The following is a 24,986-nucleotide window of genomic DNA, read 5'->3' on the forward strand; positions in this document are numbered from 1 at the left end:
CTCAGCCAATCACAGGCAGCTCTCACCTGTCATTCATTCGGGGAGAGCTGCCTGTGATTGGCTGAGCACCTCAGCCAATCACATTCAGCTCTTTCAGCAGGCGGGGATTTTAAATCCCCGGCTGCTGATAGATCAGCAGTTCAGCACCACAGTGCAGGGGACAGCAGGAGAAGACGCGGCTGTGCCCCGGAAGCTGAAGGGAGGTGAGTATCTATTTTTTTTGTTTTTTAAATCACTTTTAATTGATTTCCGGGGAAGGGCTTATATGTAAAGCCCTTCCCTGAAAAACAATTCAGGTGTGCCACAGACCATTGTTTTCAATGGAGCCGCCGCCAGCAGTAAATGGCTGCATTTCTTTTTTTTTTTGCACCAAAATTTTTCCTTTTCAGTTAAGAGCCTATATGTTAAGCTCCTCCCTGAAAAAGAATTCAGGTGTGCCAGCAGACCATTGTCTTCAATGGAGCCGCCGCCAGCGGTCCGAAAAAGATAGCACATACAGTGCGCATTCCAGTCGGCCCTTTTTACAGCGGCCGGAAAAGATAGTTTTGGACCTATCTTTTCGGACGGAATACTGGTCCCATAAACTACTATGGGAGCCTAAAAGAACTCTGCTAAGCTCCCTCTCCCTCGCCACCCCTTGCTCCCACCCTGCCCCCTCCCTTTGCGGACAGATGGCAAGGGGCGGAGAGGGGGCGGGAAGAAGGAAGGTGTTTAGCAGAGCTAAACTGTCTCCCCATGCCCGACAGTATCCCAGGCTCAGGATGTACTCGCTGCACCTGGGCCATCTAAACGGGTGCATAAACGGGAGATGCAGCTGTGATTTGGTCATGGCTGCCTTTCGCACATGCGATTTTCGGGCGTGCTGCAGCCGACCGAATATCGCGGTGCCCGTATGAAGGAGCCCTTAATTGTATATTAATGTTAGATATATAGCAATTGGATTAGTCTGATTTAGTGCATTATAAATGTATGTCTTATAAACCTAAGCAATCTATATCCACCCTTATTATTATCCTAATGAATGCAAAAAAAGTTTCTCAGAAGGTTCATTTTTGCTTAATAGGACAAAGTAAATAAGGGGAAGACTGAAAATCATGAAGTTACTTACTCTAAGAAACTAGTAATGTAGTCCCGACTGCAAGCTGACCATACAAAAGGATTAGTCTTCATAGTAATATGAGCAGCCATGAGTTTGGCTGTCTCTTGGCCACGAGATCCACATCCATTACCAATACCGTCATGGTTCATGCCAAATCTAAGTGTGTGAAGGGAAACAGTTTAGTCACCGCTCAATAAAAATATCAATCACCAAAAGTGCAGAAGTAATGTCTTATCTTTTTTTTCCTTTTCTTTACTAAATATTGATGGCTTCGAGACTACTTATTAACTGGCACTTGAAGAAGTGATTGTGTTGAGTCCAGAGAATTCAATAGTTTGAAAGCTGTAGACCAGTTCAAATATCTTGGCATTACCATTGTTAGGGACTGTTCTGGGTCTTATGATGTCAACATATACCCCCTACTAGCATTAAAAGATGAATTCATAATCTGGAAACTATTACCTCAATGTCTACAACTTTAAAATCAGCGCAAATGTTCCACTTGTGCCTATTGTATTATATTGTGTTTTATGTAGCAGCAGCTTCATGTTCGCAGAAGTTTCCTTCATATGAACTGCATGAGGAACTAATCCATAGATGTTAGTATGGATAGATGTTTGTTTCCATTGTGCAGTGAAACTGGCTTCAAACTAAACAATTGGATTGCAAAGGGTTAAATAATTTGGTGGTGATTTTGGCACTGGCATAGATTTGTTATGAGTTAGTGTGGATGGGTAACTGCGATATTGAATCTTTTTCTTTGATTTCCTGGTAAAGCCTTTTATATCAGTCATGGAAAGTAGTAGCTGTTGATATGGTTTTGAGGTTTCTGCCTGATCATAAAGGTACAGCCAACGGTAGAGATTTGTGAGTACGTTTCAACCGCCCTGTTATTGACTGTGAGCATGAATTGAAGCAGAGTTTTGGGGTTCAAGTTTTGTCTTGGTTTCCTATTAGAGATAATGGGGGGGGCGGGGAGCGGCGGGGGAGAGCGGGGAGGAATGGAGGGGAGATCTCCCTCTCTCCCGCCCGCTCCCCGCCGCAACTCACCTGTCACCCGCGCCGGCCCCCGAGACGAGCAGGGAGATACTCGGCTAAGGCACTACTCGCTCGAGTAATGTGCCTTAGCGAGTATACTCGCTCATCTCTATTTCCTATCTATCAGCCAAAATAAAATTCGTGCCCATTCCTCAAAATCATGGATCTTATTACTCTGAATATACAGTTGTGATTTTGTTACTGTTTTTTGGCTTTGGTTGGCACGATCTTAACTTCCAAAACACTAAATTAAAGCTTAGAACCTGCTATATTCCAATATCATCTAGAACAAAAAGGAAATTTCATATTGAGTTGTGTTAAACATTGTTTTTCAACTAAATATATGAATATTACACTTAATGCCTTTTGAAAATGTAATGATTAAGGCCCCCTGCACACGAGCAGAAATTCTGCAGTGGGTTTTCCCGCAGAATTTCCGTCCCTGCCCGCCTGCATAGGATTGCATTACAAAACGCAATCCTATGCAGACTGCCGCGATTTGTCTGCGTGCAAACGCACGCGGAAAGCAAATTGTGGCATGCTCTATTTCTGTGCGGGTCTCGCAGACGGGTGCAAATTCTCGCAGCGGGATCCAACGCGACTGTCTGCAGGCGGCCTGTATGATACAAAATTCACAGGCACAAAGTAAGAACCAGAATTAAAATTACAAAAGAAATTCCAGCTCCCCAACCACCTTGATACCAAAAGGACAGAGCACAGAAGTGTTCGACCAACTGCATGTAGACCAGTAGCACCAAGTGGAGAATTCAGCTCAACAAATGGTTGAGCAAAAAATGTAAAAAGTACTTTTTAGTACAAAAATATAAAAAATATAGAACATTAGGGTACTGAGGACAATACATCAAAATATGTAAGTACAACTCATGCGTTTCCAGTGCTAAAGTTTTCATTAAAATATATTAACCAGAAAGCCCACAAAAAAATGTAACACCCTGCATGGAAGCATATATTTTTGATATCACTGAAAAATGTTATTTCTCAAAAATTTACGGTGCTAAAGTAATGTGGAGCCCAGATTCATATTCAGCACAGCAAATGCATAAAGAAATTACATTTTTGTTGACAGAAGGAATTGAATGAAAACCCCTATCTGTGTCCAGTGCATGTTAAGAAGAGATGAAGATGTAAACACCCACAAGCTTTCCTATGGGCCTTAGTTGGAGATTTATTGGGCAGCGTCATTGACACCATTAATCACTACTCTCCGCACCAGATAATAAAGCTATGTGCTACCTTGCCCAGCTTTGCTATTGATGCATCAGTGCTGTAGTGGTGAGCGCCCCGTACATAAAGTCTCTTAGAGTCTCTCTCCTTCGCAAAATGATACATCAGTGCTGTGCAGGTCAGCAATTCTCTGCAGGACAGCATAGTGCTTATGTATTGGAAGCAGCAGTAGAGGAATTATTCACAGTGCCATTTACACTGCTTGATGAAACTTCAGCTGAGGTCTAGAAAAGAGCTTGTGAGCATTTATAAATGTGTGCGGTGTATGGCTCAGTGATTTAAATAACACCGAAGAGAAAACTTTGGGTCATGCAACCCATCTTCAGGAACTGAATTAAGGCTAGGGGCATGGCTATAGGGGGTGCAGAGGTAACAGTCACTACCGGGCTCTGGAGCCTTATGGGATGCAAAGGTCCCCCTATCGTATACGAAATCCCCTGTATTATAAATGGCACATGGATGGTTGGGGGCTCTTACAAATTTTGCATTAAGGTCCCCTACATTTAGCTTCTGCCTAATCTTTTTAGACTCTAGCTATGTCCCTGCCTGTTAGTGTTGCATCGATGGGCTGAGGAAAGTTGTGGGAGGGCCTGCATGCTGTCCTTTTGCATCAGGGTGCTATGCCTCTAATTAAGGCTCTTTCACATGGGCCATTGATCGTTCACCCAATCATCAGCCAGTGTAAAAGGGCCAACAATCAACATGTTTGTCTACTGATTGTGTCTTTATGCTTGTTTGTCTGCAGCACATTCCCCTATCCAAATGTGGAGTTGTGGCAACAACCAATGCCCATTCCCTCCTTTCCCCCCAAAAAATGTTTAAGCCCTGCTGTTCTCTGTGCATATTACATACGCTCACACATTATAAATTGACATACCAGTAAGACTGCAAACGAAACTACTACTTATGCCCTAGATAAATACACTAAAGGGTGTAGTTTCCAAAAGATGTAATTTTTGAAGGGGGGGGGGGCACATTTCAGGGGTTCTGTAAATGCAACATGGTATCCAACAATGATTCCAGGAAAATCTGCACTTTCTTTCTGAGCCCTGCCATTCATCAAGAGAGCAGTTTGTGTCCACATATGGGACATTTACATAGGAGAAATTGGATATCATTTTTGTGGTGCGTTTTCCGATATGTCATTGAAGAAAATAACAAAGCATGGGCTAAACCTATGTGTTTTGGGGGAAAAAGGCAATTTTTCATTTTCATGGCCCAATTAACAATTACCATCAAACAACTTGAGGGCTCTAGTTTCCAAAATAAGAATTACTTTGCAGTGGTCATCTGCTTTGGGTCCCTGAGGGGCTTGCAAATGCGACATAGTCTCCAAAAAGTATTCCAGCAAAACCTGCGCTCCAAACCATGTGCCAAAACAGCAATTTACATCCACATATGGGGCATTTCTATGCTCAGAAACTGGGTAACAAATTGTGGGGTTAATATCCTCCTTGTGCCCTTTGCAAAAGTGTAAAATATGGAGCCAAGACTAAGTTTCTAAGAAAAAAAAACTGTGGAGTCAAAACACTCAATATACCTCTTTATGAATTCCAAAATGAGGTCTTTTCAAGAGTGTTTCTTATCTCTTGACAACTCAAGGCAAACCTAAAATGCTGCCTGGAAAAGAGTAAGGTCGCAAATCCACGAAGTGCTCCTTCATTTCCAAGGCCTGTTTGTGAGTCCCGTTCACACTACGGCCATGTGTGGGAGATTTCTGAAAACTGCAGATTCAGGGTAATAAATATTGAGTTTTGTCTATTTGCTAACTACTGCTGTATTACAGAAAAAAATATTAAAATCAAAAATCTGCAAGAAAAATTAAATTTAGAGTTAACAGACTATATAAATTCCATTTTGAAAACCTTGAGAGGTGTAGTTTTAAACATGGAGTGATTTACAGGGGTTTCAAATGTAAAGGGCTTTCAGTTTAATTTGAGAATTAAATTGATTCCTTAAAAAATAGGTTTTGGTTAATGTCTTCAGTAAAACATTTTGGTGCTATTTTTATAATCCTTCTGATGTCCAGAATGAATAAAAGGACGCTTACAAAAGGATGCGCATATGAAGTAGACATGTAGTAATTGTCATCTCTTATTTATGAGGGGGTACTGATAAGTATTGAGTCTAAGAATCTGAAACTGCCACACTATTCTACATATTTCCCCAGTATGTCAATGCACTTGTGACCTCTCTCCTGCAGCTTTTTAAGTCCCTGGAAATAGAATTCTTCCGACTGCTGGTCAAACCTCTCATTTGTAGCATTAGTTGCCTCCAAAACACTCCCAAACCGTTGTCCCTTTAGGTGTTTTTTTAGATTGGGGAACAGATGTTAGTCAGATGAAGCCAGGTCGGGTGAATAGGGTGGATGGGGCATCAGTTGAAAGCCTAAGGAGGTCATTTTTGCAGTACTGGCACCTGCAGTGTGTGACGGGCCATTGCCATGCAACAGAATGACAACTTTGGGGAGCTTTCCTCAACGTTTTTCCTTAATATTTTATCTCAGCTTTGTCAATAACGAATAGTCATAAATTGCACTGATGGTTGAACCCTTTGGGAGGTAGTCCACGAGTAGAACTCTCTACTTAGCCCAAAAAATGGTTGCCATTTGCTTCTGCGCTGACCTTTGCACGCAAAACGTCTTTGGCGTGGGGAACCACTGTGCCTCCATTCCTTAGACTGTTCCTTTGTCTCTGGATCATAACAGTAGATCCATGTCTTATAACCAGTTACCAGTTTGTCCAGGAAATGTGACTCATTTCTTGCAAAATACTCCAAAACAGCCACCGGTGTCTTCACACGTCTCCTCTTCTGTGCGGGATCCACTTGGCTGTAAGTTTTCTCATTCCCAAGTCATTGGGAATTACGGTAACAACTCTCTCACGTGCTATCCCCAGATATGTAGTAATACTTTAGGCTGATATTCGGCGGTCCTCCATGTTCATGTCAGGGATGGCTTTCATATTTGCAGATAAGGAGACGAAGACAGACCTTCCACTGGGTTTCTCACTTTCAACACTGAAATGGCCAGTTTTAAAATTTACAACCCAACATTTAACTGTTGTATATCAGGGGCCAAAGTTTGTGACATTTCATCATGGATCTGCTTTACACCTTTTCCTTGGAGAAACAGGAACTTGATTATGGTCCTATACTGTACTTGATTATGGTCCTATGCTCTTCCACACTGAATGTCACTTTGGACCGGAAAAAAAGATACGTTAAAATCACAGGTAGTTGATTTTTGCATCATTAAATATAGACAAATAGAAATGTACATGCTGCAATTTACAGCTTCTAGCTCCATTTGCTCTGGGTAAGCACCATACTTATCAGCACCCCCTCGTATGTTATGTGCTATGAGTATCTGTTTTACAAGCAGAAATTTTCAGTTTAAAAATTGCACATCTTTCAAAATTTTCTAAAAAAATTAATGTTTTCCTTCAATTAAAAAAAACAAATAACATGTCAACCAAAATTGACCACCAGCAAAGCACAATGAGTCATGGAAAATCAGTCTCAGAATCACTTGGAGAGGGAAAAGCATTCCAAAGTTGATACTGCAGAAAGTGTCACATCAGATTTGAAAAATGAGCTTGGTCACAAAACTGGCTGCAGGTGGAAGGGGTTAAAAAATGCACCAAGACTGATTTGTACTGGAATAGCAATATTGTTAGTAGATTTGCCTCTCATGGATAAATGTTCCAAGATAAACAAGCACGTCTGCAAGTTCTCCTGGTATGAATAGTAAATTACCCAACGATATACAACAGAAGAAAGAACGGTGAAAGACAGAATGCAAGGTACGGACCGCAGGATGGAAGTTGCATCTTGCTTTTCTTTCTGCTGTTTTATCACAATCATAAAATGAATGTATTGTTTGGCCTTCTATTAGGCACACTGGTTAAACATATGTGCAGCAGTAGGGTGGACAGAACTTGTAGTAATAGTAAAGACCGACAGCTAGTAGTAAGCTTACAACATACACAGAATAACATTGACTTACAATAACATGTTCATCCTACTATTGCTTCTTCATTATTTTTTCTACTACTTTGAAAAATATGATAATATGAATCCAGCAGGAAATAATTACTTCCCGGGGAGTATATATCGGTACTGATGTATCTTGTTTCCACCGGAAGAATGGGTGGAGACAAAGGTTTGCCTGGTTGAGTTGTGAGGAGGGCTTGTTGATGCCCACAACAGCGCTCCTATCTCCCCTGCCGAAGACGCTGCTTTTAGTGTCTCGCTTCCCATCTGCTATGCCCACCCTACGTCACCCCGCTGCTGCTGTGAGTCTCCCATGCTGAACCTAATGCCGATGCTCCTTGGGCCACTGTGACTGTCAGCCATTTTTGCAGTGGAAACAAGATACACCAGTACTATATATATCTCCCTATGGAAGACAACCAATGCAGCACAGACGCACAGAAGAAATTGAGGATTCTCATTTTTAATGAAGCGCTCCTGCATTCTATCATCTGTCTGCTATTAGGACATCACTTGTATCAAATAAACATTCTCATTTTATCAGCTGCTTCTTTAGTGGTGCAGAGTGTTAAAGCAGCTGTCAGGGCCGCCGCTGGTCCTGTCACACAGGCATCTGCCATGTGGCACAGGGGAGCCCCAGTCCTTGTCATCTCCCCTGGCCGCCAGGCTCCTCCTTGCCACCGGGTTTCTAGGGATGCGGCGGGGACCGCCCCACGCCTTGTCCTCGGCCCCATGGCAAGCCAGCACTCATCTCCTTCTCCACCTCCAGGACTGGGGGTGGGGTCTCCAGCGGGGCTGGGTGTTCCCGGTAGCTGTCAGACTTCCCACTCCGATCAGCTAAGTCCTCTGTGGGAAAGTAGACTCCCTTGCCTTCCACGCAGCTCTGTTTTATATTCGGCTTCTGGCTCATTGGGCCTTTTTGGCGTTTTCACTTGCCCTTGGTCATCAAGGCTCTCCTGTGACCCCCTGTGCTGTTGGACAGCACCCTGGTCATCCCTACTGCCGGTGGCTGCCACATCACACACTGGCTGTGCTACATCTGCCTCCCTACTGCTGTGCCTCTTCTCTGCTGCACCCATTGAACTCCAGGACCGCAGCTAAAAAAATTCCCTTTATACGGCCAAGATGGCCACTAGCCTCACATCATGCCAGGGACACAGCCTAGGTGGGGTATAGCCCCATTCACTTCTATTGTGGCTGCATTTCTGCATCATCTAGGGGGTGAAAACCCTCTCCCAGCCTCTTCTGGGGCTACAAGAAAATGGTACCAACTGGCGTTTCTTTTCCTCGCTCCCTTAGACTGGGAGACAGCAGGACTAACTACCATAGCCGCCGGCCCCCTGTCACAGTGGCAGAGCCATTGCTATGTGTAAGGGAGCGCAATATTACCCACTTACACAAGTACACACCCAGTCCACCTCCTAAAGGGCCAGTGCTTCCACCCAGCTTTGTAGTCCACAACCAATCCTGACAAGTCCTGGGCTATTTAAGCTACTCTGCCCATCAGCATGTGCCAATCTCCATATGGTCAGAAGGTGCAAATTTGTTTCTGTCTGATCTCCTAGTTTTAAATCCGTTATTGAACCACTAAACTTTCCTGACTCCTGTAATCCTAACCTTTGACTCCTTATTTGACTATGCTTTCCTTGTCAGCTACCTGCCCTGATTCTTGGCCAGGTCTACCTTGCGGATATATTCTGCCTGCCCTGACTCTGGCTCTGTTCTATGACTTTGTCATTGTTTATACCCACCAGTATCACATTACAGAAGACCTGACCAAGTGCTTTGGCTGCCTCTTTAGAAACTATTTCTAGCCTGGTGGTCTGAGGTCCCTGCAGTAAAGACCAAATCCTCATTGGTGAGGTGAAATGGTGAAACCAAAGAACCTCAAATGTTGCCCCTGGAAATGGCCCCAAGTCAAATCAGTTCTGAGACACAGTGGATCCACATCCACCACCATGACATCGTTCTGATGCATCACTGCTCTGTGTCCTCAATGCTGACACATGCGAGCAAAGGGAAGTGCTTGAATGGAGAGAGGTTTGAATGGTGGGCACAACTGACAGATCAGCAACACTCTACTTCCCTATGACGTAAAATGATGATCCACAGGAGTGAAGAATAGTTGCAGCTTAGGCTGGTGGAGAAACACCACTTGGGGTGGCAGGATTTAGTAGGGGGCAAGATGTGTGGTAGATTGAATGTACTGGTGATGTCAGTTTGTAGTAGACCTTATTTCAGGTATATTGCTTTGAGACTGACCTCTGGTCAGCAGACTAACCCATATAGTTGGTGGGTAGTCAGAGTGACGGCACATGACTTACTACTTGGATTATTATATAGGCTGAAACAGATAGTAGTAAACTATGCAAGGAGATAATCCCCACCAACAATATACGAACGGTGAGTACTATACAAATTGTAAAAAAAAAATGCCAGAGTGCTTCTTTAAGACAAAAAAGAGTATATTATTATGTATAAAAGTGTATTGAGCTCTTAACTATGAGACATTACAGTACATGGAACTCACTCACGTGTGTCCCACCTCGTGTGCTATTGTGAAGGCTGTAGCGAGGCCAATATCTTCATTTATACTGCAGCTCCTCTCTCTCTCACACATTCCACCTACTGGCGCCAAACCTACGTAGCGACATGGAAAACAAGCACAGATAATGCAGATGACTACCGATAGGCCTCGTTTTGGTTTATTTGACATGGTTGTACAATCAAAGCATTCTAGTAGAAATGAATGGCCCTTACATGGGTATAATGGAAGTTTAATGGGAATTTTCCATTAACAATTATGTAATTAATATGTGTTGAAATCTCCCATTACTTCTATAGCATGGGCATGTCTCGCAGCGCTGTACACATTGTGTCATCACTCTTATCAGTTTCTGTGCCAAAGGGACTCAAAATCTAAGTTCCTATCCCACACAGCACACTGGAGCCAAGTCAGCAACCTATGAAAATGTTTTTTTGGAGTGTGGAGGGAAACCAGAGTAGGTAAGCTATGCAAACAGGGAGAGAAAATACAAACTCCATGCACATGTTGCCTTGGGTTCCCTTCAGAACCTAGGACCTGACACTGTAACCAGTAAGCTACTGTAGCGGGCTCATCCGAATGTGGGAGCCTGACATTTCTACTGGGATGAGTAGTCTACATAGGCGTTACTCATCTCTTCCTACATTAGCAGTCCGTTCTGAACCAACCTGTGTTTGACCGTCAGAGCCATAAATGATGCAAATTAATATATTAATCTCAAATGCTGTTGCACTTTTTAATGTGATCATGATGTTTTAGCTCAGTTGACCAACTTATGATGGGCAGGAAGCTCTCCCTTACACTTCAAGAAGAAGTTCTGCAGCAGTTGACCTGTGTATAATAAGGAATAATGTATCCCTACCCCTGATACACAGTATAATGTACTGTACCTGCTATAAGTGATAGGAATTAGGAGCCGCTGTGATTTTACAGAATTCCATAACATTGTATAAAGGCACTTGGCATAAGGCTTTCATATAGTCACAAAATGCCTTTTACAATTCTCAGACTTTCCAGCAGTTACTGCATTATCCCATATTTTATAGTAGCAGAACTTATCCATTTACAGTACATTTATTTAACTTGTATAAATTACTTGATTTTTATTTGTATGATCCCCATTTAGAATGTGCTCCATGACGGACAATGCCATCCAATGTGCATCCTGTGTCATGCATGCAGTCCTTGAATAGCCGGGTGCATACTGCTGTATGAGATGTGAGCGTGTTGAGCATTTGGAAGCCCAGATCCTGGATATAAATGAGCTGCTTTTAACACTGAGATCCCTTGACAACATGGAAAGGATTTTGTTTCTCACTGAGCACTCACTGGGGTAGATGTGGTGGTAGTTTGGGGGTGCAGGATGAGTAGGCAGCTAGCTGGGTGACAGGAGGAGGGGTAGAGGGAAGAGATCCAGTGAGGCTAGTCCTGAACTGGCACAACCCAACAAGTGTGTAAAGTTGACAGATGAGGGAGATGACATTACAGGGTTAAGCTTCTGCTGCATGACATGCCCTCTGACCACCAGGGGCATGTTTGCTCCAGTAAGAAAGGGAATAGGAGCACAGGGCAGGCTAGACAGGTACTGGTTGTGGGAGACTCAATTATTAGGGGGGCAGACAGGGCAATCTGTTACAAAGACTGGGATCGTCGAACGCTGTGTTGTCTTCCTGGTGCTCGAGTTAGACACATTGCAGATTTGGTTCACAGATTACTGGGAGGGGCTGGTAAAGGACCCAGCGGTCATGGTACATATTGGCACCAATGAGAAAGTTAGAGATAGTTGGAAGGTCCTTAAAGATGATTTCAGGGAACTAGGAAGTAAGCTTAGGGTGAGGACCTCCAAAGTAGTATTTTCTGAAATACTACCTGTACCACGTGCAACACAAGAAAGGCAGCAGGAGATTAGGGATGTACAAGTGCCCCCAGAGTTGGTGTAGGAAGGAGGGGTTAGGGTTTCTGGAGAACTGGGCTGACTGTGCTATTGGCTACAGGTTCTACCATAGGGATGAGCTGCATCTCAATGGGGAGGGGCAGCTATGCTGGGAAAGAAGATAGCTAGAAGGTTGGAGGAGTGTTTAACCTCTCTGTGACCGCAATATGCCTTTTTACTGACCTCACTAATGGACTTAAAACCTGAACATACATCTTTTACTGACAGCCAGGCTGCGGCTCTAAAAGCCAGGAATGGAGAAACCTCAGATCATGACAACAAGCTTAGTAGGATGGACTACATAAATAATGCAGTGTATTATCCTAGCATTCGAGCAACTGCATCTTCAGATCCTCTTGGGGACTAAGAAGCAGTATCAAAAAAGTTCAATAGAGTTTAATTGAAAGAAAAAAATCCAATTTAAAAAATATATGCATTATTGCCCATCAAAACCTATTTTAAATGGATAAAATAAAAATAACGATTTTTAAAGCAAAACATAATAGGTATTACCAGGTATATGACCCAATGAAAATATTTTGTTATTTATCGTGCATGCTGAACGCTCTAAAAATAATTTTAAAAAGTAACGTCAGAATTGCTATTTTTCTTTTGTTTGCCTCCCAGAAACTGTAGAGTCACATGTACCTCAAACTAGTGCCAATAAAAGCTATAACTCTTCCTACAAAAAACAAGCCCTCACAGAGCTCTGCCGCTTGAATATAAAAATGTTATGGGTCTTAGAATCCGGTGATGCCTATTCAATTTTTATTCCTTTTACATGTTTTTATTGCGTAAAAGTAGTATCACAGTAATCTTCCTAAACAAGACAAGGATCATATTATTTTTACTAAGTGGTGAATAAAGCCCCAAAACAAGGGCAACATTTCTGGATGTTTTTACTATCTTTTCCCAAAAAAATATAATAAAGGTTATACAACACATTGTATGCACCAGAGAGTGATGCCATTAAAATAAACAACTTGTCCAAAAAACACAAGCCCTTATATGTCAATGAGTTATGCTTCTTGTAATGCAACAATACAAATCGCCGGGTCCTTAAGGCACACTATAGGCTGGTCATGAAGGGTTAAACTAGGGACTTGGGGGAGGGCAATAATCAGAGAGATAGGAAAAGATAGTACAGTTAGAACCGGCAGCACAGTTAGTAGGTATACACTTAAAATAAAAAAATAACTAAAACCTTCTAAACTGTATGGTGACTAATGATAGAAGACTGACCAATAAGGTTGACAAACTGGAAGTAATAATGTTTGAGGAAAACTATGACATAATGGGAATAACTGAGACCTGGTTGGATGAAAGCTGTGACTGGGTGGAGAACGTACAGGATTATAGTTTGAATAGAAGGGATCATAAAAAACAGAAATCGGGAGGGGTTTGTCTTTATGTAAAATCCTGTTTGAAGCCAAAGTTATGGAAAGAGACATGGGACAGAGATGAACATGTTGAGCCTTTATGGCTAGAAATACATGGAGGAAAAAAACAACAATAAAATCCTCATAGGGGTTTTCTATAGGCCACCAAATACAACAGAAGCTACTAAAAATCTATTACTGAGGCAAATAGATGAAACCTCAAATCACAATGCGTTATTTTGAGGGCTTAGTCACACGGGCGCCGATGCGCCCGTGTTACTGCAGGAAGGGGACGGACACACTTCAGGACAGACGTCTCTCTGCAGCGCCGGAAGAAAGAACATGTGACCGGCTTCATTGCCGGTCATGTGTTCTTTCTTCGGCGCTGCGGGTAGTCATCCGTCCTGAAGTGCAGCCGTCTTCTTCCTGCAGTAAGTTCTCAGTCACACAGGCGCATCGGCGCTCATGTGACTAAGCCCTTATAGGGAATTTTAACTATCCGGATATAAACCGGGAAACTGAAAATTGCGGATCTCATAAAAAAAATAGATGTTTCTGTTAATAACTAAAGATAATTACCTTACCAAACTTGTACAGGATCCAACTAGAGGGATGGCCATTGTGAACTTAATACTAACCAACAGACCTGGCAGAATAACAGGGGGGGGGGCACCTGGGAAATAGTGACCATAATATAATAAATTTTCACTAGTTTTATGGAGAAGCTACAAAATTACTAAACTTTAGTGATGCCCTTAACCCTATTGACTGGGAGAATGTTCTCAGAAATACTAGTAAAGATAATAAATAGGAAATGTTTAAAATTATCTGAAATACTCATTATGTGCCGTTCATACCTTACAGGAATAAAAGTGTTAGGAATAGGAGAAAACCAATGTGGCTCAATAAAGAAATAAAAGGGCAATAAGCAGCAAAAATAAAGAATTTACATTACTAGAACAAGAAGGTAGCAAAGAAGCACTGAAAGCTAGAGGGAAAAATAAATTAGGTAGCAGGCAATAAAAGCAGCAAAAGTGGAGACAGAGAGACTTATTGCCAAAGAGAGTAAAACTATCCCTAAGCTGTTCTTCAACTATACAAATAGTAAAAATATTAAAATTGAAAGTGAGGGGGAAATTGTAGAGGGTGATGAGAAACATATCTGTAAAATATATTTTTTTACCAGTGTATTCACTCAGGAAAATGAAATGTCAAGTGAAATGCAAAGTGATAAAGTAAACTCTCCATTAAATGTCACGAGTCTAACCCATGAGGATGTGCAAGCCCAATTTAAAAAGATTAAAACAACCAAATCATGAAGTCCTGATTGCATACACCCCTGGGTTCTAAAAAAATTAAGTAATGTGATAAACAGGCATTTGTTTCCTATATTTAAGGACTCTATAGTGATGCGGTTTGTTCCACTGGGTTAAAAAAGTGAACATGGAAAGTACAGGCCGGTAAGTCTTACTTCTATTGTGGGGAAAATGTTTGATGAGTTTCAGCTCTATAACTCCATATCAGCAAAGGTGTATGAGGGGTAACTCCTGACAAACATATCTGATCAGGTTCTATGAGGAGATAAGTTCTAGATTGGATCAGGGAGAGTCACTGGATCTTATGTATCTGGACTTTTCCAAAGCGTTTGATACTGTGCTGCATAAAAAGTTCCTATAGACCTCGGGAAGAAGGTGAAGGAACTAGAAGCACAGATGGTCTTCTCATCCATCCTCCCAGTGGATGGCCATGGAATAAGAAGATGGAACAGGTTCTAGTGGTGAACAACTGACTACTTTGATGGTGCTGTCAGCAAAGATTTGGATTTCTAGACCATGGAGTGAATTACCTATATGATAGACTGCTTGCTAGAGATGTATTATGCCTTACAAAAACAGGTAAGCATATATTTGGTGGGAGCCTTGCTTCACTCATTAGCAGAGCTTTAGAAACAAACAAGGAGAATTGAAGCTCCTAACACAGGAAGAGAAATATAATGCCACAGGCATCACGGAGACTTGGTAGAATGATACATATGATTGGAATACAAGGCTTGAAGAATACAACTTATTTATAAGAAACAGACCCCCCCAAAAGAGGAGGAGGTATTGCGTTGTATGTTAGCAAAACATTCATCTCCATAGAGATTTAAGCTTCAGAGCATGGGAGTTCTGTAGAAACTGTTTGGGTAAGAATACAAGGAGAGATCAACAAAAAGGACACTATTGTAGGCATTTACTATAGGCCACCTGGACAAGCAGAAGATATTGATGATTTTTTTCTACATCAGATGGCCAAGCTCTTAAAAAAGCATGACATAGTGATTTTGAGAGACTTTACCTATTTAGACATTTGTTGGGAATTTCTCTCAGGTAAAAGTAATGGATCCAACAAATTGTTATCTGCTCTTGCCGACAACTTTATCTTTCAAAAGGTAAAAGAAATAACAAAGGGATCTGCTATCTTGGACCTAATTCTTACCAACAGAGAGAAAATGGTTGAGGAAGTAAGGGTGGCTGGAAGCTTAGACCCCATTTACACTGACAGATGATCACTCAAAAGTCGCTAAAATGATAGCTTGAGTGACAGTTTTGAGCAATCATCTTTGCATAGTCTGTAGTAGCTAAGTGCCTACTTAAGAGCTATGCAGGCGAAGCAAGACACCGCCACTATTGCTCAGCGAACAATACAGCTGTTCTGCATAAGCAAACAGCTGTATTGTTCTCCGCGCTTAAAGCTCATGTCCTGCTGTGAACTACCAGCAGAACGTGAGCTGAAAGAATCTTATCAGCGCTGCCAACTGTGATAACAGCCTGCACCGCTGATAGGAGTTAATCGCTCAATTCAAGAAAACTAGAATTGAGCGAGGAACAACTAGTGAATGAAAACTGCATAATGTGCGTGCCTTAAGACCCAATGATTCTCGCTCAAAAGACGGTTTTGAGCGAATTTTGAGTGAGAATTGTTGGGTGTAAATGGTCCTTTAGGAGGCAGTTGTCATGCTATCCTTGAATTTTGGATAAAAAGGGAAGGAAGATCTGAGAAAACTCAGACCTCAAGGTTGGATTTCAGAAAGGCAGGTTTTAATGAACTCAGAAAGAGGGAAGGGAGAATCCAATGGCTGGATGTTCTTAAGGACAGAAATGTCCAAGAAGGTTGGGAAATGTTGCGAAATAGGATTCTCAAAGCCCAATCATTAATAATTAGAGATGAGCAAATATACTTGTTTCGAGTAATTACTCGATCGAGCACCGCGATTTTCAAGTACTTCCGAAAAGATTCCGGGGGCGCCGGGGGACGGGGGGAGGCGTGGCGGAGCGGGGGGTAGCAGCGGGAAACAGGGGGGAGCCCTCTCCCCCCCCCACTCCCCGCTGCAACCCCCCACTCACCCATGGCGCCCCCCGAATCTTTTCGCCCGAGTACGGAAGTACTCAAAAATCGCGGCGCTCAGGCGAAAAAGGGGCGTGGCCGAGTAGGTTTGCTCATCTCTATAATCCCTAAAAGAAGGAAGAATGAGAAGCATTTAAAGAGACCAGGATGGATGAACACAGAACTTGCACACATGTTAAAAAGGAAGAAAAATAAGTTTATCAATTGGAAAGAGGGTGGATTATCTAAAGAAGAATTTAATGTGATCTGCAGAAACTGTAGGGCAAGTGTCAGAAAAGCTAAAGCTAATAATAAATTGGGGCTTGCAACAGAGGCCAAAAGCAATAAAAAAGGATTTTGGAGGTATGTCAAAAACAAAAGAAAAGTCAAAGATGCTATTGGATGCTTACAAGATGAAAATGGTGAATGGGTTTAAAAAGATGTTGAGAAGGCCAAACTTTTAAATTCCTATTTTGTATCTGTTTTCTCTCAGAATGTAGATGGAACATCAACTGATCTTCCCTTTGCTATTGGAGGAATAAAAGAATGCAGGCTACCTATAAGCTGAGAGATTGTGAGGGAACACTTAGCTAACTTAAATGAATTCAAGTCTCAAGGTCTAGATGAATTACATCCTAGGAAATTAAAGGGAGCAGCGGAGGTAAATGCTGAGCCCCTCGCCATAATCTTTAAAAATTTCTGAGAATTCTGGAGGAACAGGAGAAGACCCAGAAGATTGGAAAAGGGCAAATGTTGTCCCTATCTTCAGAAAAGGGAAGAAGGTGGATCCAGGAAACTACAAGCCCGTGAGCCTGACTTCTATACCGGGAAAGATCTTTGAACAAATTATTAAACAGCACGTATGCAAGTACTTGGATAAAAATAGAGTAATTAACCAGAGCCAGCATGGGTTTGTAACAAACAAGTCATGCCAGACGAATCTAATTTCCTTCTATGAGAGAATCACCAATTTGGTTGATCAAGGTAATGTGGTGGATACGGTATATCTTGACTTTATTAAAGCATTTGACAAAGTATATCATACCCTACTTATTGAAAAAAATGGCAAAATATGGGATTGACAAGGCAACTGTTAGGTGGATTCACAACTGGCTGAGTGATCATACTCAAAGAGTGGTCATAAATGGCTGCACATTCAAGTGGAAGAATATGTCAAGTGGGGTACCACAAGGCTCTGTCCTAGGCCCAGTTACAGTTCCTCTTTACAGTCACTGCTCAGACCACACATGGAATATTGTGTACAGTTTTGGGCACCGGTACTCAAGCAGGACATATCAGAGCTTGAACGGGTGCAAAGGCGGGCAACTAAGATAATAAATGCAATGGGTGGATTACAATACCCAGAGAAGTTATCAAAATTAGATTTATTTAGTCTAGGAAAAAGACGGCTGGGGACGACCTAATAACTATGTATAATATATCAGGGGTCAATATAGAGATCTCTTCCATCATATATTTATACCCAGGACTGTAACAAGGGGACGCTCTAATAACTATGTATAGATATATCAGGGGTCAGTACAGAGATCTCTCCCATCATCTATTTATACCCAGGACTATAACAAGGGGGCACCCTAATAACTATGTATAGATATATCAGGAGTCAGTTCAGAGATCTTTCCCATCATCTATTATACCCAGGTTTGTAATAAGGGGGCGCTTTAATAACTATGTATAAATATATCAGCGGTCAGTAAAGAAATCTCTCCCATCATCTATTATACCCAGGGCTGTAAGAAGGAGGCACTCTCTACATCTAGAGGATAGAAGGTTTCTACACTGACATAGAAGGGGGTTCTTTACTGTAAGAGCAGTGAGACTATGGAACTCTCTCCTGAGGATGCGGTGGTGGTGATACGATATAAGAGTAGGAGAAGGTCCTGGACATATTTCTTGAGTGTTTCAATATTACATGTTATATCACTGATTACTTCAGAAGGGTCGGTGATTCCCATTACCAGATTGGAGTTGAGAAGGATTTTTTTTCACCCAGAATGAGGAAAATTGATTTCAATCTCAGTGGGGTTTTTGCCTTACTCTGAACAACCTTGGGGATAATAGGCTGAACTAGATGGACATTTGTATTTTTTTCAGCCTTAAGGCTCCTGCACGGGAGTTAGCAGAGCTGGCTGGGTCAAGGAGCGGCCAGCAGGCGGGCGGGGCAGTGCAGGAGATTTCTCTCTTCTCGCTCTCCCGCCCTTCTCCATTGAGATACACAGCAGCCGTTCGCTATTGAACGGCTGCTGTTTAAGCTGCACAATGAGAGATGAGCAGCATAAAAGATAAGCGATGAAGCTTATCGTTAAGTTTAAACAGCCGCCGTTTAATAGCGAACGGCCGCTGTGTCTCTCAATGGAGAGAGGCGGGGGAGCGAGAGAAGAGAAATCTCCTGCACTGCTCCATCCCTCTGCTGGCCGCTCTGTGGGTGAGACAGCTCTGCTAGCTCCTGTGCAGGAGCACGGGAGCACAGAGACATAGGGATGAGTGTCGGGCATCGTTTGCCTGACACTCGTATTGTGTAAATGGACCTTTACACACACTGTCACTATGTTATATTTATCAGACAGCAAGTTCCATAAATTGAGATTGGGTTCTCCTGTGTTTTTAGGTAACAAGCATGGACAAAATGTATTTAATATTCAATGTATAATCTTAGTAAATTACAAAAATATGCACTCTTCTCGCTGGCATTTGAAACACTAATCACGTTTTTATATCTTACCCAGAGTTCCACATGGCTTATTTTTGTAAATACAAATGTCATATCTGAAAGAAAGCAGACATACATTCACTGGAAACTAATACAATGGTGTGAAATGCATTAAGTCATCAACTTTATTTTCTCCACAAACAGCCAATTTTCTGGAAGGTTTCTGAAATACAGATTTTGGGTGTGCATATATACATTTCTGCATGGATTACTGCGAAGAACAATCTCATAACTGAGCAATTACCAAAAACCAAGCGGTGCCAGGTTACGCTGACAGGGTGGGGATGAAAATACTATCTACTTAGAAGCTTTTCTTATTTCGCAGATTGGATTATTTGTGCACTGTATGATTGCTTGAAAGAACTCGAATTACTAAAAATTGTAGATACTTTGGATGCGACACTTAAATCCATTACAATCTGCGGATTCTAGAAAACTATTTTTATGGAATACTAAAAATAAATCCCTATACCTGGTATCCTATAACTTCTATAGAACCTATAAAGACATATGGATGGTCTGTATCCTATATTATAGTTAGTGTACCTGGTTATCAAGACAGCAGTGTCATGATCAGCAATTCCATTCTCGGTGATCGCATTCCCATTACGGTTTACAATGGACTTTTGCCACCGACAGAAACTGTCAAGGGACTTTCCAGCATGGTGATTTATCTCTAGGGTTGGCTGTTGAAAAGATGTATTGGTTAGTGATCTGAATGATACATAATGCACTTTGGTTTTCCTATCACGTATTACGTAAATTGGCAAATTGATATACGACAAAATGTTACATTGAGTCCCATCAACCAATTAGCATTTCATGGCTTAATTTTTTAAAGTGAATCTGAAAACAATAGTTGCATGTGAATTACAATGGAATATAAAAATAACTAGTTTAGTCTTAAATGTATATTCACAGCCTGTAAAATTCACCTGGTCTTCTGTCAGGAGGATTAGCCTTGTCACCATTATGTTCACAATGTTCCCCAGACTTGAGTCCTGGAAAAGTTTGGCAACCTGACCTCCAGGAAACAAGAAAACATCAGTCTTAAAATCAATGGAAAAGGGGCTTAACATAGAAGGTAATTATAATGAACAATGTTAACTATGTACCAATGAGAGCTTTATCAATAGTTAGGCTGTAATACTTACAATGTTCATGATGGCAAGGATATACTGCTCAATGTCCCTTCTCCCATGATATCCAATCATCATTTTGTCAGCAACAACCAGAGTCTCCACATATCTCTCTGTGCTAACTGACCGTTTCAATGGAAGAGGCCCACGCTGTGTTTGATTGGATGTTGGTCTTAACGGAGGAGGCCTTGGGTTTCTTAACCACCAATGGCGATCTCTCCAAGGTTTGTCATCTATTGGAAAACAGTTTTCCCTTTACAATGTCATATTATTCACTTTTGGCAACACAAATATAAACAGATAAAACAAATTAAAGCAAGACATGACCCGAAAGCAAAAGTAAATCCCTATATAAAGCTAGAGTCTTGCGGTATAAACTACATGTCTATGGCTTGCAAGGTGGGATTTTTGACGTTGCCTTCACATATAATGCAGGATCAAAACTGAAGCAATGCTTTGTTTAGAGGGCAGAATAGACTATTTTTCCACATTATAGTCAAGAGCTGATACATGCAAAGGTAATGCTTTATATTTGTATTAATTATACAGACGTTTTTAACTCCTTTTTGGTAGAAGAAAAAACATGCACATAAACAGACAAATGTATGCCTATACATGTAAGGAAAAACAGTAGATGGAAGCATAACTGACAATTGTCTACATTTGCTGTGTGTATACTAAACATACGGTATATGCTAAATGTTATGTGGACTGGGCTTTAAACACAGGGAGTTATGTCTGGTACTGGTGTATCTTGTTTCCACCGGACTGTGGGTGGAGTCATGGCTTTGTCTGGGTAGAGTTAGAGGGAACGACCACAGCTGGCGAGTGCCTACCTGGAAGGAGGTAGAATAAAGAGCTTGACACTTGGCGGGGAATGGGGATACCAAGAGCTGCGCCAGCTTTTGGGACACCGGGGAGACACAGAGCATGGCCGGCTTCTGGTCAGCGTCCGGATTGCATGACATATTGTACAAGAGTGACAGCGGGGGACATTGCAGGGATCCCGACGGTGAGAGTCACAGCAGCGGAGAGGAGCGCACAGAGACTGACGGGGAGAGTGACAGCAGCAGACGGATGGGAGCGGCCATGCCGGCTTCTGGAGTAGAGATGCCAGGCCAGCGCGGCCACACTGACAGCGCCGCTAGCAACCATGGTGCTATAAGTGGAGAAACCAGCCGAGGGGGAAGCTGACATGGCAGAAGTCTGACAGCACCACCAGCAGTGCACAAATAAGGCCAGCAGGGAGCTTACATGGCAGAAGGCTGACAGGGACGCTAGCAGCAACGGCGCTAGCAGACGAGAAATTAACCCAGCGGGGAATTTACATAGCAGCACCGCTACCAACATTGTCAGCTTCAGTCTGGGGAAGAATTTAAGGTAGCCAATTGCCAGCTGTGGGCGTACCCTTTCACTCCTCCAGGACAATCCAAAGTCTCCACACATAGTTGTGGTGGAGACAAGATGCACCAGTACCATTATGTCTTTCCTTGCTGAAAGCTTTTATATTTATCCTAATTAAGGTTCTTTCACACAGTGCTCTTTTTTTGGCATTTAAAATGCATTACAAAAATGTGAAAAATAGACTGGGAATCTGCAGCAGCAAAAAAAACATCAAATGACATTGTATTTGCATTGTATTTCAGTATAGAAATGCTGTAGATTTGTCCTGGATCTGCAATACAAAGGGTGAAATCTGCAGCAAACAACTGACATGCAGCAGGTTTACAATGTACACCACGTGTCAATTCAGCTGCAGATTTCTCCACACCAAGTGGATCACATTTAGTACCATCTCATCCACATGGTCTGTGTGGAAAATCCTGAAAAATGTGCATGGAAAATCCACAGTGTTTACACAACCTTTGAATGTGGAAGAAAAGGGCAAAGATGGCTGATGGCTCTCTACTCCTGGGACAATCCTGTTGTGAATTTGGTTTGGGATCCCATGCACTAAGCTCAGCCATCTAGAATAAGCATCTTTAGAAATAAGTGACAGGCGGTCACTGGAACACATTTGACTGATTTTAGTGTGCTTGACGTGCCCATTTATCCCAGGAGACAGAGATTTAGTGAGCTAATTGTGTTTAAAAAATGATACCTATTACACCACAGGCTGCATCAAGGTGCTGACGTTGCAAGGAAGACCGCTTGTAAACCACGTGAGGCGTACCGTCACTGGTCTTATTATAATTTCCACTTGGAGGCAGTGGCTCAATCAGATATTCATCATCCCCCGACACTATGACTCCAAGCTGAAAAGACAGAAGGTAAGATGTTCCCAGAACACTCAAATGTGGCTTCCACTAAAGATACATAAGCATTCTAGATAAAGGGTCGAATGTTTTATTCCACTAAGCAACTTAATGTATATAATCTACAGTAAGCATCCAAGACACTTAGACGTTATCTATGGTGTATAACATTGAACAAGAGAAAGAGCTGTAATACATGCAAATGCAGAGGAGGACACTCTAATAAAGATATTTGGGAAGAGTTAAGTGTTTTAGCTATCAAGAAAGTTTAATAAAACATAACTTATTTAACTTCTATGGGTTACAATGTTCTCACCAGTCCATTGCAGTTGCTAATAGCCACCTTGGAGCTCAACTGCTGGTCTTGTATGTGGCCAACATAATGACAGTCCTCATAAAGCTCATGTTTCCAATCCAAACCTCCACTTTTCCAATACTCAACAGTGAAGTGCTGTCCCAGTAGATCTGTTTGCAGGGTAAGGTTGAGCAGAAAGCTAGAACTCTGAGCTTGTAACCGGTAGTACACTTGACGTTCGGATTCATCAGAGATACTTCGTCGAGACCTGTGGAAGCTTGGAGGTGCTCGACGAAGGTCGTAGGTCAGGAACTTCCCATTCTGGTCCACCTGGGCAGGGAACGCGATCTCATAATCGCTCAGACGAGAGAGGAAATCTGCTGGGTCAGAGGAGAGGACTTCACTGGCTGCTGTCATCCCAACGGTGCAGTGACTTGGGCTGAATTACAAGGCACCACGTCAACCACAATAACAAGTACAACTTATAAAATGATTATAGGGCCAAAGTATACTAATGGTTCGAACATGTTTAATCATTGTTATCATTCTTCTATTATTATTGTGGTGCATATTTAACATTATCATTGTAAATGCATTCTAACATTTAAATAATAGAAAAATGTATACAGTTTTTATAAATCTGTCAAATAATTTAACATTTAATGACGTCACTCTGTCAAAGGGACGGAACGAGGGGTAAACCGCCTCATAACAGACAAGAAAGGGATTTGGGGGCAAATTTTTCCTTAAAAAAGCATTGTTGATGTTTTGGGTCCGCACTGCTTATCTTTATACCGGCAGTCCAAGAAATGGTGAGCGCTGTGCAGAGTCCAGATGATCAGAAGTTAGCCTGCTCCCCCGTGCTGTGGTGTGATTACTTTGGATATGCTTAGACCAAGACACCAGTAACAGTCATCACTAAAGGGGTGGCCTTGCCATACAGGAGGGCAATGGAGGCACATTTCCTATCAAATGGAAGGAAGGGCTCATTGGTTAATGTCACTGAGTCAGTGACCCAATGCAGTGCACAGAGCACACACAGACCCAATAGAGGATCTCGGTGGGCTGTACACCAAGAGCAGACCCCCAACCTCCAACCCCACCCTTCCGGAGTACATATAAATAGGCAGCATACAGAATTTCAGCCACTTTCTGAGAGAAAACAGATGCAAAATAGGAATTTAAAAGTTCGGCCTCCTCAACATCATTCTTAACCAATTCACAATTTTCATCTTGTAAGAATCCAATAGCATCTGCAAATCATGTCCTATGAGGAACGGTAAAAAGATCTGGGAATATTTAGCTTGCAAAAAAGAAGGCTGAGAGGAGACTTAATAGCTGACTACAAATATCTGAAGGGAGGTCACACTGCAGAGGGATCAGCCCTATTCTCATCTGCACAAGGAAAGACTAGAATCAATGGTATGAAACGGAAAGGGAGGAGACACAGATTAGATATTAGAAAAAACTTTGTGACAGTGAGGGTGATCAATGAGTGGAACAGGTTACCACAGGAGGTGGTGAGTTCTCAGTCAATGGAAGTGTTCAAACAAAGGCTGGATAAATATCTGTCTGGGATGATTTAGTGAATCCAGCACTGAGCAGGGGGTTGGACCAGATGACTCTAGAGGTCACTTCCCACTCTACCATTCTATGACTCTATGACATGTAGAAGCTTCCTTTCCACTGGCCAGAGCCATGGCAAGGGAGGGAGGCAGAAGAGGACAGGCAGAGAAACTTCAGGCGTGGAATGCTTTCTTTTTCAAGCCTCTCAAAGCCTGCTGATGAGGTGTTCCGCCCACTAGACGATACAGAACTAATGGGAGCTTTTGGCGCCATAGGTGCGCACTATAAAAGGAGGAGCTGCATCACAGCTCCTAGCAGATCCTGAGGAGAGAGAACAGGAGCAGAGACCCTGCAGCAGTACAGGAGTTGGCAGTAGACAGAAGAGGCCGCAGAGTATGTGAC

General features: G+C 42.2%; 1 protein-coding gene across 2 annotated transcripts in view; it reads right to left on the reverse strand.

Moving 5' to 3' along the window:
* Positions 1-24,986, reverse strand: part of ADAMTS10 (ADAM metallopeptidase with thrombospondin type 1 motif 10) — a 114,547-nt gene that overhangs the window by 47,722 nt on the left and 41,839 nt on the right. The window contains exons 3-10 of one of the 2 annotated variants that reach the window (XM_066574189.1): positions 23,040-23,395; positions 22,570-22,723; positions 20,484-20,701; positions 20,265-20,348; positions 19,876-20,015; positions 19,342-19,385; positions 9,910-10,015; positions 1,109-1,255 (exon numbers count right to left, since the gene is read on the reverse strand). In XM_066574189.1, the coding sequence (XP_066430286.1) occupies positions 1,109-1,255; positions 9,910-10,015; positions 19,342-19,385; positions 19,876-20,015; positions 20,265-20,348; positions 20,484-20,701; positions 22,570-22,723; positions 23,040-23,395 (1,249 nt within the window). Of the gene's footprint in view, positions 1-1,108; positions 1,256-9,909; positions 10,016-19,341; positions 19,386-19,875; positions 20,016-20,264; positions 20,349-20,483; positions 20,702-22,569; positions 22,724-23,039; positions 23,458-24,986 lie in introns of both variants that reach the window. The other variant, XM_066574188.1, reaches the window with a different exon arrangement.

This window comes from Eleutherodactylus coqui, chromosome 7, assembly GCF_035609145.1.
Source record: "Eleutherodactylus coqui strain aEleCoq1 chromosome 7, aEleCoq1.hap1, whole genome shotgun sequence".
Lineage (NCBI taxonomy): Eukaryota > Metazoa > Chordata > Amphibia > Anura > Eleutherodactylidae > Eleutherodactylus > Eleutherodactylus coqui.